Here is a 14039-nt window from a genome sequence, read left to right as displayed (position 1 = left end):
AGATGGTGTAAAGGTGCTCAGCGAAGTGATCTCCCAGTCTCCGACCAGTCTCTCCAATGTAGAGAGGCCACAAAGGGAGCAGTGGATGCAGTAAATCAATCCTGCGGATACACAAATGAAGTGTTGCTTCATTTGACAGGCCTATTTGGGACCCCGGAACATTGTGAGGGAAGAGGTTTTGCAAGCGTGGCATCTCATGCGACCACAGAGGAAGGTGCCGGAGGGGGGCGGGTTGTTTGGTAGGTAAGGGATGAGTTAACGAGAGAGTCATGGGGGAGCGGTCCCTACAGAAGTCAGCGATGGGAGGAGAGGGGAAGATGTGTCCAGTAGTGGGATTCTACTGTAAATGCTGGAAATTCTGGAGGATAATGTGTTGGTTGTGGAGGCTGGCGGGGTGGTAGGTGAGGATAAGGGGGATTTTATGTTTGTGGTGTCTGCAGGCAGAGGGGGAGAGGGTGGTTGAGCAGGAAATGGAGGAGATGCAGGTGAGGGCTGAGTTGATGGTAGTGGAGGGGAAGTCACGTTTGTGGAAGAAGGCAGACAGTTCTCATTGTGGGGACAGGTGCAGCACAGACGGAGAAATTGAGAGAAGGGGATAGAATCCTTGCAGGCGACCAGGTGTGAAGAAGTGTGGTCCAGGTAGTTGTGGGAGTTGGTGGATTTATAATATGTCATTGGAAAGCTTGTCTTCTGAGATGGAGACAGAGATCCAGGAAGGGGAGAGTGTTCAGATTTATTGTCAGACATCACATACAACCCTTTTCTCTTGCAGGCATGGCAGAATTACCACTTATTGGTAGTGCAAAAGGTAAACTGTACACAGCATAAACATGTAAACAAATAAAACAACTGTAAACAGGTAACAGATATAAACAGACTGACTGTGCAATACAGAGAGAACAAAGAAAAATCAATGAAGTGAAAAGTCAAAGTCCTTAAATGAGTCCCTGATTGAGTTTGTCATTGAGGAGTCTGATGGTGGAGGGGTCATAGCTGTTCCTGAACCTGTATCCCTTTCCTGGTGGCAGCAGTGAGAACAGAGCATGTGCTGGGTGGTGAGGGTCTTTGATGATTGTTGGAGATGGACCAGGTGAGTTTCAGATCAGGCTGTGAAGTGAATGAAGTTGACAAGCTCATCATGGGTGCATGAGGCAGCCCCGATGTAGTCATCAATATAGCAGAGGAAGAGTTGGTGGGGGGGGTTGGGGGGGCAGGTCTTGCCTGTGTAGGCTTGCAACATGGATTGCTCCACAAAGCCCACAAACAGGCAGGCATAGCTGGGATCCATGCAGGTACCCATGGCTCCTCTCCTTCCCCATTCCAGCTCTCCTCCCCCCTTCCCTCCTTATTCACCCAGGCCTCCCTCCTTCCTTTGCTTGCTGCTGCCCCCTTCCACCCTTCTCCACCTCTGACCTCCTGTCTGTGCAAACACCCCTCCCCCCTACCCTGTTGCTCCAGCATTTTTCCATCCCTCAATGAAGGGCTCAAGCTCGAAACATTGGTTATGTATTTATACCTTTGCTATAAAAGGACCCTGCTTGACCTGCTGAGTTTCTCCAGCCCTGTGTACTTACTTCAACCACAGTGTCTGCAGACTTTCACGATTTACATTTTGTCTGGCTGTTTTGTCAATATCTCCCACATCTTCAGACGATGTGTGGATTATTGCTTTAACAGAGTGCACCCAAAAAATGGCAGCTGATGTGTCAGCTGATGTAAAGGCAGCGCTGACACTGGTGTGGACCCAGGAAGAGCAGGGAGCGGAGACACAGCACTTCCCTGCCAGGTCCTGCCACCCAGGTCTACAGCTTTGCACAGGCTTTAAGTGGCTCCGATGGCGTTTTATTTCAAATTCTTCGACCCCAGTTGGTGCCTGGGTTCGGGAGTGTCCACGCGTGTTTGCAGGCTCCAAGGGAGCAGCAGACTGGTGCAAGGCCCTGGTTAGAACATCCCACCCCCCCCGTTGAGAAGGAGAACCAGAGAATGACCAAGGCAGTGGACCAGCGACAGGCTCTGCGGCTGAAGGATGCATACAGGTCGTGAGCAGTGGGTGTGGAACACAGGCTGCAGGCTTCTGCCGACCTGAGGTCAAAAGTTCTCAAGCAGGCTGTGGGCTGCTGGAGACAGGCCTAGGTATCGGAACTGGGATTCAAGAGGGTGCTGAGGGCAAGAGGGGCTCCAGAAGGACCCTGAGCGCTGAAGGCTTCCTGATCTTGTCGGAGGTTTGGATCTGAGGCTCGGGTTGCTGATGGTTTGAACCGAACTGGAGTCTGGATGGTTGCAGAGGCTGCGGGTGCGCTAGAGGCAAAGTCACAGACACTCAGTGTGAGGGGACTCTCTTTTGCTTCTCTTTCTCTTTGACTGTAAGGGGCACTGGGCAATACTAATGGTGAATCTTTGTCTGCTTTAAGCAGACTAAAGGCAATTTCATGCAATATGACATTTCTGTGTCTGATCGATTTCAACAGCAGCATCACTTCGACATCAGTCCAAGTTCTTCAGAATGCAAGTGTGTCGGAGCAATGTAACAGTTTCATTCTGATGGCTGGTCAACCAATCTGCCATTACCCACTCAGAGCTAGAAGCAGGGGGACACTTTAAAAGACAGATGTCAAGCAACCCTTCAGAGACAAAGCCTAGATTCTTGCTTCAGTTGATTACGGGTATTCTCCCGCTGTGTGTGAAATGTTTGAAAGCTTGTCACTCCCCGGTAAGTATTGGCTTGGAATTGTTTGTACTGCCAGGATCTGATGGCCAGAATGTGGCTGTAGCCGTCTCCTCTCCCTGCAGTCCCCATGGCCTGGCGCTGAATCATGCATGCTGGCTGCTTGCACAATAGCCCAAGGACGAGATTGAGTGTGGGGTGATGAGAATACCCTCCTTACAATCAATGAAAGCAATAGCTTGCAATTCCCTCAGATTTTCAGAGTAAATCCCACCCCACCGCCGAGGACATCTACAGGGAACACTGTCGTCGGAGGGCAGCAGCAATTATCAAGGATCCACATCGCCTAGGACACGCTCTGTTCTCGCTGCTGCCATCAGGAAAGAGATACAGGTGCCACAAGACTCACCCCACCAGGTTCAGGAACAGCTGCTCCCCCTCCACCAACAGACTCCTCAATGACAAACTCAATCAGAGACTCATTAAGGACTCTTACGTTACATGTTATTTATGACTGAATATTTACTTTTTCTGAATTGCACAGTCATTTTGTTTATGTCTTTATTTACATTCCTCTTTTTTGTATACATAGCATTTTTTTGAGTGTAATTTTTGTACTACCATTAAGAAAATCTCCCTTGCCCACAGGAAAAAGAAACTCAGGGTTGTATGTGATGTTGTGCATGTACTCTGACAATAAATTTGAATTTTGAGTTAAACTAACACTGCTCACAGTCCCCTCTGCAGTGAGAGTGTCACTGCATCATGACCGACAAGTCCTGTTGTACAAACACACAGCAGGTATGCCAGACAGAGAAAGAAAAGTACATCACCAACATTTTGGGCTTGAGCCCTTCATCAAAGTATGAGAACATGCCGGTAGGCATCTGAACAAAAGGGTAGTGGGGAGGGGGGTGGTGGTAAAGGAAGAAGATGATAGGTGGAGAAAGGAAGGAGGGATTCCAGATGGGGCGCAGTGAGAGAGAATCCCACAGAACTCCCTTCGGAGAGCAAAGGCGAACTTCTTCAGGGGTAGGCATCTCTCAAATAGGTTTCAGAGTTGCTGTTAGACAAAGCAGAAGACCTTCACTGTTCACAAACAGAATGACTTCAGAATGATCAGAAGCCACCTCATTGTTATGATGGAAAATTTGCTGATCCCTCTTGAGGTAAGAATTGTTGCACATTAGCTTCCACTTTTATCATTCAGTCCCACTGTGGAATCAGATCGTGGGAGCAGAGTCGGTGGTACACATGTGATTATGAGGCATGTTTAGTGCCTGTGACCAGGGATGAATCCTTTCAATGCCGATGATCCATTCACCAGACACTCATTATCCGCTCCTGACCACTGATATAAGGCCAATCATTTAATGGCCTACAAAACTATGAGACTCTTGAGCACAATCCCAGCTCAATGTCTTCACCACCACCCACTCCAAAACATCCCCCTACACTTCCTCCATTGATGGCGTTCACTAGAGCAGCAAATACCAGAGAAAAAATGCTTAAGGTGAGTGGAGGAAAGTTTAGGGGAGTTGTCAGAGGTAACAAAGAGATCTTGGGATCCAGGTCCACAGGTTCCTCAAGGTTGCTGAGCAGGTGGTTAAGAAGACACGCTAGACTGACTTCATTAGTTCGGGGATTGAGTTCAAGAACCATGAGGTAACGTGGCACAACTCTGGTTAGACCACACTTGGAGTATTGCAAACAGTTCCAGTTGCGTCATTACAGGAAGAATGGACGTGCTTTAGAGAGGATGCTGTGGAAACTGTCAGAATATTGCCTGGATTAGATAACACATCTTAGGGAGCAAGGTTGACAGAGCTGGTACTTCTGTCTTTGGAACGACGAAGAATGAGAGGTGATTTAATAGAGGTCTACAATGTTCATGAGGGGCTTAGATAAGGTGGACAGCCAGCATCTTATTCCTGGGATGAAAATAGCAAGGTGAATGGAGGAACATTTAGGGGAGATGTCCAGAGGTAAGTTGTTTTACACATGGAGTAGTGGGTGCTTGGAATGCATTGCCAGGGAGGCTGCAACAATACTACATTTATATTACTCATGTAATACTACATTTAGAATGTAACCTACATGAAATTTTTTATCTTTTGTCTACTGTAAAGCAGACAGAGAGTGGCCACTTTGTCCAGCACCCCTCATGGAAACCTACAGCCCCTGGTGTTCCTAGTTCTGTGCCTGCTTAGCTTCCGTAAGGACATATAAGAGAAATAGAGGGTTATGGGAGTGAGGGAGGGAAGGGTAAGATTCTTGTGGAGTAGGTATACATTGGTCAGCACAAAACTGTGGGCTGAAGGACCTGTTCTGTGCTGTAATGGTCTATGTTCTGGAACAACACATGAACAGGCCATCTGGTCATCGACATTTGGGCCGAACATGATGCCAAATTAGACTATATGTCACTCACCCACAATTCCTCCATCTGATGGCCTGTTCAATGTTCGGATCATGTCTGCTTCCACCGCTGCTCTTGGCACCCAACATTCTTTGGGGGAAAGAAAACTTGCCACACACATCTGTAAACTTTACTCCTCTCACCCTAATTGCATGCCCTCCAGTATTTGACACTTTCACCTGGAGAGAATGATTCTATTTATCACTGCTAGAATTTACTGAGGCAGGATTAAAACACTTTTACGAGGACGTGGTCCAAGATGGTATCATGCAGAGGTTTATCAGATTAACAAATAAAGATCTACTTTACCTGTACAAACTCCGCCCTCCTATTGTCACCAGGTTAGCAAACACATGAAAATCCGTCATGTTCTTTGGCCACGATTGAATGTTCAAAAATCCTAGCAAAGAAAGAAAGAAAAATCATTGGGTTGTTGAGGTAGCAGGTTTGTTCACAGACTAGACAGCACCATTTCATTGGGAACTTGCCACATCTCTTCCCGATAAGCAATGCTGCTTGTAATTTACTGTCTTGACTCTGACGGAGTCATGGTGCTGATGGATTGGAAGTCAGTGGACATTCAGTGGTACAAGATAGCCCACTTGAGGAGTATCTGGCCATGTGAATGGGTGACAGAGCTCTGTGAGTGTACAAAAGGCAGCAGCAGGAGAGGAAGGAAGTTTCCCTTTGTGCTGACATGGACAGTTGAATGGTGGATTATGTCCCTCTATCTGCATGTCTTTGAGAAAAATCAATGAAGTGGTGTGTTTTACTCAAGAGCTGAATAGGATCACTGGAAACTTCTGTGTAGAGGGAGGTCGATTTGCCCATTATGCTCCATCAAAGGTCCATCCAATCATTTCCCATTAACCTGCAGTTTACCCTGTTTCAATGGTCCTTGAAAATCACAATGGAATTGTACTCCGTCACGGAGCAACTCCCAGATTCACACCAACGCGGATGTAAATTGTCACTGCGTTTGGGTCCAGTTGAACCTGTCGTGCTCTTTTTACTGAGCCTTCAGCTTTTTGCTCATCCACACAGCTGGATTGTGCAGGTGGCGGGGCAGGGGGTTGGGGGGGGCGGGTGTGGGGGGAGCTTCCAGCCTTAACTTTCTCCTAAGCAGGATGAAAGTATTCTCCACAGCCTGCTCCTGACTTGGGAATGCCTGATGTTCACAGCTTTCTGAACTGAACCTCTCTTGTAAAACACACACCTTGTCTCTCTCAAAGGTCCTGACATCCATCACCTCCCTATTAAAAGAGGTAGGGCTCTTCCAAACACGGTGATAATGAGTAGCCTCGCTGATGAGCCATGACATTAGCTTGGAAATTATGATTTATTTTAATTGCCTTGGGAATTTTCCATCCGACTTGCTCAATAATATCAAAATCCCCTCCCCCCTGGTCATGTTTGAAGTCTTGCCATCCCTCTCAAGGGACTCATACAATACAGGCTAGGAACTTCCTGATTGTGCTAAAACCTTCCTGGCTTTACACTGAGTGATGCAAGCAAACACTCAGTTCAGGGTACAATAAAGTGAAAACACAATGCTGGAGAAACTCAGCAGGTCAAACAGCGGACTTTATGTTGCAAAGATGATGATATATCACCAAGGTTTCGCCCTTCCTCAAGGTATGAATGAAATGATGGGTGGGACGGGGCAGGGGGAGGAGCACAGGCCCACAGGTAGAAGGTAATAGGTAAATAAGGGAGGGAGGGCACAGCAGCAAATGGGGAAGGGGGATGGGTCTGTGAATAGAGGGGGAAAAGAAGGGGGTGGAGATCTGGAGGAAAGAAGACAGAGTTGGGGAAGTAGAACAGAGAATAGGCCATCAGGAATCGTAGAGTGCCAAGACGGAAAATTAGTCATCCACTCATCCCTTCCCATTAATCACCCCCTTGGCACCTTCCCCTGTGGCCACAGGACATTCCACACTTGTGCCCACACCTACTCCCTCACCAACATTCGGGGCTCCACAGCCCTTCCAGGTGAAGTAACACTTCACAGGTATCTGTGGGAGTAATCTACTATAATCCAGTACGGGGCCTTCTCTAAATCGGAGAGAACGGACGAGGATGGGAGACCGTCTCACTGAGCACATTCTCTCTATCCACATCAGTGACTGGGATCTCCCAGTGGCCAACCATTTCATTTCTGTGTGTCACTCTGTGCTGATGTCTGTCCACGGCCTCATGTATTGTCAAACCAAGACTACCCATAAATTGGAGGAACAACACGTAATTTTCCATCTGACCACTCTCTAAATGGATGGTTTTAACATCGACTTCTCTGGTTTCTGCTAGACCACTCCCCAATCTCCCTCTCTTCCCCATCCCTTTCATTCCTCCAGCTCTCCACCCCTTCCCTCTCCATTCAGAGCCATCCTCGCTTCCCCTGTTTGACGGTGTACTCCCCTTCCCTCATTCCCTCATCCACCTATTATGTCCTGCCTGTGGGACTGTGCTCCTCCCTCTGCCCCTCCCCCCCACCATTTTGTTCGGGCACCTGCCCGCATTTTGCTCCTACCTTGATGAAGGGCCCAGGCCCGAAATGTTGGTGATCTTTGCTACATAAAGTTCGCTGTTTGGCCTGCTGAGTTTCTCCAGCATTGTGTTTACTTCAACCACAGTGTCTGCAGATTTTCATGTTTTACTCAGGGCACATCATGTTCTTAAAGTGAAAGACATCTGTACAATAGGTAGCATTGATCTAAGGCAGATACACACAACCATTTCTCGGCTATGCCCCCTCCCCCCAACCCGGGACTCTGCTCAGTTTATTGGCTCCCTTCCTGTGAAGCACTGATTTAGTTGTTTTTTTTCTCCTACCAATTACATAAAAGAACAAAAACTATTTATGTACAATGAAAGGAAAATAAGGCTTTTATTTGAATGGCCAGGGGTTTTGGGGAAGGGGAGGGCCATTGAGAATGGCTGCTCTGGATCACAGTGCTCAAATATCCAGACTATGGAAGATAAACAGAATTCAAAAAGAAGCTGGAACTTTGAAGAAACGAGTTTGAAAAATGCAATGCTACAGTGGTTGACCATTTCTACTGGATACAAAGATTTTGCTTCTTGAACACTTTTGGGTGTATATTATGGATTTTGGACTGTTGATCACGATAATCACCTGTCATTTTCCTATCATGTATCACCTACTTCTGTGATTTCCTGTCGTATTTTAAGTCTTCTTCAGGGATACAAAAACATGAAGTGCAGCGTGTCTTTGAAAATTCAATTTCTGCATCCGCACTTGGTCGTTTTCCCTCCTGATCCTGGTGCCATCAGTGATAAATCGGGTTAAAGTTTTCACCAGGACATTGTGACCATGGAAAAGTGGTATCAGATTGATGCACGGTCAATTACACAAAGAATGAAATTATTGGAACGAAGGCTTTTATTAGCAAGAGATGGACAGCATCGCTTGTGTTGCTGGCTCACCCTGACCCGGACTCGAACTGGGGGCAGGCTTGTGGCATTGACAACCTTTATGGGGGAGAAAGGGGAGGAGTCATGAGTCGGCCATTGAGAGCAGGGTCAACCAGGAAACATCATGTCATTTACATATACAATAGTGGTTTCACCACACAGAGCAAATGGAATCCATCGATGCTGGCTGACTATTGATGGACAGTGACATGAGAGGCATTAAATGCTGAGTACAAAGGAATATCTGGGGGAAAAACATTTTTAGGGATTGGTGCTGGCACCATTGTTGTTTGTCGTCTATATCAATGATCTAGATGATAATGTGGGAAATTGGATCAGCAAGTTTGCTGACGACACTAATAATGGGGGCATTGTGGACAGCGAGGAAGACTTTCAAAGCTTGCAGAGGGATGTGGACCAACTGGAAACATGGGCCAGAAAATGGCAAATGGAATTTAATGCAAACAAGCGTGAGATGTTGCATTTTGGAAGGACCAATCAAAGTAGGACATATACAGTAAACAGTAGGGTACTGAGGAGTGAGGAGGAACAAAGGGATCTGGGAATACAGATACATAATACCCTGAGAGTGGATAGGGTCGTAAAGAGAGCTTTTGGCATCTTCACCTTCATAAATCAAAGTACTGAGTACAGGAGTTGGGATGTTATGGTGAGGTTGTATAAGACAGCCCAAATTTGGAATATTATGTGCAGTTCTGGTCGTCAAACTACAGGAAGGATATCAGTAAGATTGAAAGAGTACAGAGAAGAATTAGTAGGATGTTGCCAGGACTTCAGGACTTGAGCTACAGGGAAAGATTAAAAAGGTTAGGACTTTATTCCTTGGAGCACAGAAGAATGAGGAGAGATTTGATAGAAGTTCACAAAATTATGAGGGGGATAGACAGAGTAAATGTGAGTAGGCTCTTTCCACTTGGATTAGGAGAGATAAATACAAGAGGATATGGCTTTAGGGTGAAAAGGAAAAGATTTAGGGGGAACATTAAACGAGCTGCCATCTGACTTGGTAAATAAGGGCTCACTCTTACGTTTTAATAATAAATTGGCCCGATACATGGATGGGAGAGGTCTGGAGGGTTATGGAATGGGTGCAGGTCAGTGGGTTATGGAGTGGTTAGTGGAATGATGTTTCAGCACAAACTAGAAGGGCCAAATGGCCTGTTTTCTGTGCTGTAGTGTTCTATGGTTCCATAGTTCTAATGTGTCAGCATCATTAAGTGATTAAGCATGCTAAATTCAATAAAAGTTAATGTAATGTTTCTCCAACTTCTGACATGATAGAGCAAATCTGAAATTATCTTTGTGTTTATCTTGAAGTTTTTTATCATAATCCCCATTTTTTCAACCTTTTTGTTGTCTAGTGTTATCAGAGAAAGTGTCCCTCTAAATGGATTAAATAATCAATGAGATGCTTTCCCATGGAGAAAATTGTTGAGCTGGTGGGGTTCATCTTCAAAAGTTTAAATAAAAATTTAATAATTTAAATTTATGTAAATTAAATTTTAAATATTAATTTTTTTTTATAAAGGCATTACTTTTTACGGTAAATGGAGCTTGACTGTATCGCACAAGTCTATAAATGTTCACTACCTGTTATCTCTCGAACTGTCTGAAAGACGTTCAGTTTTCTTGGATCCAAGGCCTCGATGTTGTGATAGGGGTCCCTGGTAAGAAAGAACAGCTGTCTTAGTAAAACTGTCACCTCAGTGAAAAGACCAATTTTCTTTCTGACATCGCAAAAAGGTGTGGGTAGGCCGAGTAAATGGCCACAGTAGATCGCCCCTAGGCTGCAGGTGGGTGGTGGTGTTTGGTGAAGAGTTGATGGCCTTCCATGACTTTATGCACGAAAAGAGATGCTGTGGACTGAAGAGGTGCTGTTTTCAGCACTACTCCGTGAAGCTGTGAACTTGGTCACTTCACTGTGGGGCTCCAATTATCTGTTGAATCCATCACTAACATTCCATCTTAGTGCCTGTTTCCATAGCTTGTACTGATCTACTGCTTATCCCATTGCTGGCAACCCACACCATCAAACAGAACCACTGTCAAGAATGATCCAACATTGTAACCAAGCCACTGGGCAGTAACCAGGCTAGGTCATGGTGCCAGTTTGGTGGCAAACAGTTTGGTGGCTGTGTTCATACCCGCTCACCACGAGACACAAGGCAGAACTATGTGCTGGGGAGGTAAGGTGAGATTGATTTCCCCCCCCCCCCCACCCCCTTCCTGTCCCAAATCAGGCACCAGATCTGTGGGCAGATCCTTGATCTATCCCTTGGTCACAACAATGAGTCACTGACCAAGACAGAAAATAGTTTGTTTTTTAATTAATATTTAATTAATTTATAGTTAAATGTGTTTATAAATAGTTCTCTTATCTGGAAATAATTTATTTTTTTAAGCTGCTTTAATCTGTTTCTCTGGTTATAACACCATTTAGAAAGAGACTTTGGAAAGTGCAAGATGTCGACAAACCCTTGGAGGGACCGAGGTCTGGTGGTGGTGTGCAGGGGATTTACCCTGCATGTGAGCATGAAAGGTAAATTCTGGCAGATGGGGAGCAGGGGAGGCAAACTTCCATCCCAGTTGAAGCAACACTGGACCAAGGTCACGGTGGCAGGGGGAGAGAGAAAGAAAGGTTTCGAATGGAATCCCAGGGGGAAGATGGAAGCCTCCCTCTCTTGATGGAGTGATGCTCATTCGACCCCAATTGCAGGGGTGCAGAGCCGTCTAGGGGAATAGTGAGGCTGAAACACTGAAAGGAAAGCCTTATCTGTCATCAGGAATTGGTTTCATTTTCTCCCTCTGTATTCCATGGTTTGTTTACATTTCTTTATTTGTTTACATTTATATATTGAGTGCAGTTTTTGTTTTGCACAACCAATAAGAGGTAATTCTACCTCACCCACAGAAAAATCTCAGGGTTGTATGTGATGTCATGTATGTACTCTGGCAATAAATCTAAATCTGAATCTGATTGCAACATCTCCCTTGTAGCTCTGGGAGCTTTGGGTTCCCGGCCGTGCACAGGAAACAGTCAAACAAAGCACACTCGCCATGAATAAGTGGTGTGATTCAATTGTCTCTGCAAAGCACCATTCATAGCAGTGTGACCACAAAGAAAATGGAGAGCTGATGTCTCAGGTCGAATCCCGTCTTCAAGACTAAAGCAAGTTTCGGCCTGAAACCTCGACTGTTTGTCCCTTCCATGGATGCTGGGTGCCCTGCTGAATTCTGCCAGCAGTTTATTTGTTTTCTGCTCCAGATTTTGGCATTTGTAGTCTCTCGTGACTCTCTTGTGTCTGATCCTCCCCTTGTCATCTCTCATGATCATCTCCCTCTGATGAATTATTCATTCTTTAATTCTCTATTGAAACAACCGAGATCACTGGGGTCTCCCTTTTCCCTGTTGACCACATTCACCAGGAGTGTTGCTTAAATAGGGCTCAAAGAATAATTGAGGACTCTTTCCATCCATCATGCAGTATCTTTGACCCACTACCATCAGGAAGGAGGTACAGGAGAATCAAAATCTGAACTGCCAGGCTGGGAATTGGTTTCTTCCCGCACGCTTTGAGATTGCTGAGTGGCACAGATAGAGCAAGTGCAAGCAGGCTTGTTTCCGCTGAGGTTGGGTGACACAAAAAGCAAAGAAACTTGGACTCAGGGTAAAAGAGAACATTTGGGGGGGGACTTGTTCATGCAGAGAGTTATGAGAGTGTGGAACCAGCTGCCCTCTGGATTCAAGCTCCATTTAGACATTTAAGAAAAATTTGGATGGATACATAGATAGGAGGAGTAGGGAGGGCTATGGTCCAGGTGCAGGTCAGTCGGACGAGGCAGAATAATAGTTTGGCACAGGCTAAATGGGCCAAAGAACCTGTGTCTGTTCTGTAATGTTCTATGGTTCTATCCTGTAACCTTAGGTCTCCTCCTAATGAAATGAGAAAAATAACTAAGATTTATGCATATATGTGCGTGAGTTTATTTTGGTCTGTGCATGTATATGTGCATACACTGTGGTCCAGAGAGACAACGTTTCATTTGGTTGCATGCATACAGTTGGATGATAATGAGTGTTAAGTTGTGATCGACATTTATTAAACTGTCTAAGCACCTGTAGCTGCAGATTGCTGAATCTGAGCCAGTCTCTACATGTAACATAATGTGTTGAGGAGGAGGTTGCAAACTACTTTCCTGGTATATTGTGGCTGCATCACTGTCATGTGTTGGGGAATTTGAAGACAATTTCATCATGAAACAATTGCCCTCGACAAGCAACCTTTTGGACCTGAAACCTGTTCAGTGGAAACATCTCACACACATTTGTTAATTGTTTGTTGGGTGCATTTGAGTGGCAACAAGGATCATTAATGCCATTCAGAAAGCTTGCAAAACGTGATCAATAGCCTTGACAGCCCTTGAGACAAGCCTTTTCCACCTGACAACATGCAATTTGAGTAAGAGTATGGTGGAAAATTGGCATTTAATTTACACCGTGGCTGTAGTTGAGCTAGCTTCCCTGGTGCTGAAGGGACTTGCTCCTGTGTATTGACCATTCCTGATGCATGGCCAACAGCCGAAACAAGAATCCATGGCTCTTGGCCTGGAATTTGGGGTGGCGGGTGGGGGTGAAATGTTATTAAAACATTTTGAATGTTGAAAGACATGGTCAAAGTAGATATGGAAAGGCTAATTTCCCATGGTGGGAGAGTCTAGGACAGCCATTCTCAACCATTTTATTTTGGCTATAGCCCCCCACCCAAGACTCTGCTCAAAATTTATGAGCCCCTTCCCTGTGAAGCAGCCATTTTGGTTTCTTCTGTACTCATCATCTACCGAATACATAAAATAACAAAACAAATATGCATTCTATGTGAGGTGAAAAGAAAACAAATTTAAATTTAGACATACTAACAGGTCATTTTGGCTCACCAGTCTGTGCCAGCCAATTAACCTACACCCCCAGTACGTTTCTAATGGTGGGAGGAAACTGGAACCCACAGGGAAAACCCACACAGACACCGGGAGAACGTAAAAACTCCTGACAGGGAGCACGGGATTTGAACCCCGGTCCTGATCGCTGGCGCTGTAAAGCCACTGCACTAACTGCTACACCAACCATGCTGCCCCAAAAACAAAAACAAGGGTTTTACTTAAATTTGCTGTGGACCCCGGGGGAGCGGGGGGGGGGGGGGGGGGTGGGGGAGCCATAGTGCTCCTGTGGAGAATGGCTGGATTCTTGGACAAGAAGGCCCAAATTCAGGATTGAGAGATATGGAGAAATTCCTTTAGCCAGAGGATGGTAACTCTGTGAAATTTGTTGCCACAGCTGGTTGTGGAAGTCAAGTCTTTGGGTGTATTTAAGACAAAGATTTATAGGTTCTTGATTAGCCAGGGCATCAAATGTTATGGGGAGAAAGCCAGGCAGTGGGGCTGAGTGGGAAAATGGATCAGCTCATGATTGAATGAGGGGCAGACTTGATGGGCTGAATAGCC

General features: G+C 45.7%; 1 protein-coding gene across 4 annotated transcripts in view; it reads right to left on the bottom strand.

Moving 5' to 3' along the window:
- The window catches only part of LOC138761594 (receptor tyrosine-protein kinase erbB-4-like), a 910121-nt gene that overhangs the window by 295075 nt on the left and 601007 nt on the right, over positions 1–14039 (bottom strand). For all 4 annotated transcript variants that reach the window (XM_069933967.1, XM_069933965.1, XM_069933966.1 and 1 more), the window contains 2 exons: positions 10131–10204; positions 5394–5484 (listed from right to left, as the gene is read on the bottom strand). In XM_069933967.1, coding sequence (XP_069790068.1) covers positions 5394–5484; positions 10131–10204 — 165 coding nt within the window. The remainder of the gene's footprint in view (positions 1–5393; positions 5485–10130; positions 10205–14039) is intronic.

Source organism: Narcine bancroftii, chromosome 4 (assembly GCF_036971445.1).
Source record: "Narcine bancroftii isolate sNarBan1 chromosome 4, sNarBan1.hap1, whole genome shotgun sequence".
Classification (NCBI taxonomy): domain Eukaryota; kingdom Metazoa; phylum Chordata; class Chondrichthyes; order Torpediniformes; family Narcinidae; genus Narcine; species Narcine bancroftii.
Note: the sequence above shows the minus strand (reverse complement) of the source record. Positions and strands in the feature narration are given on the sequence as shown.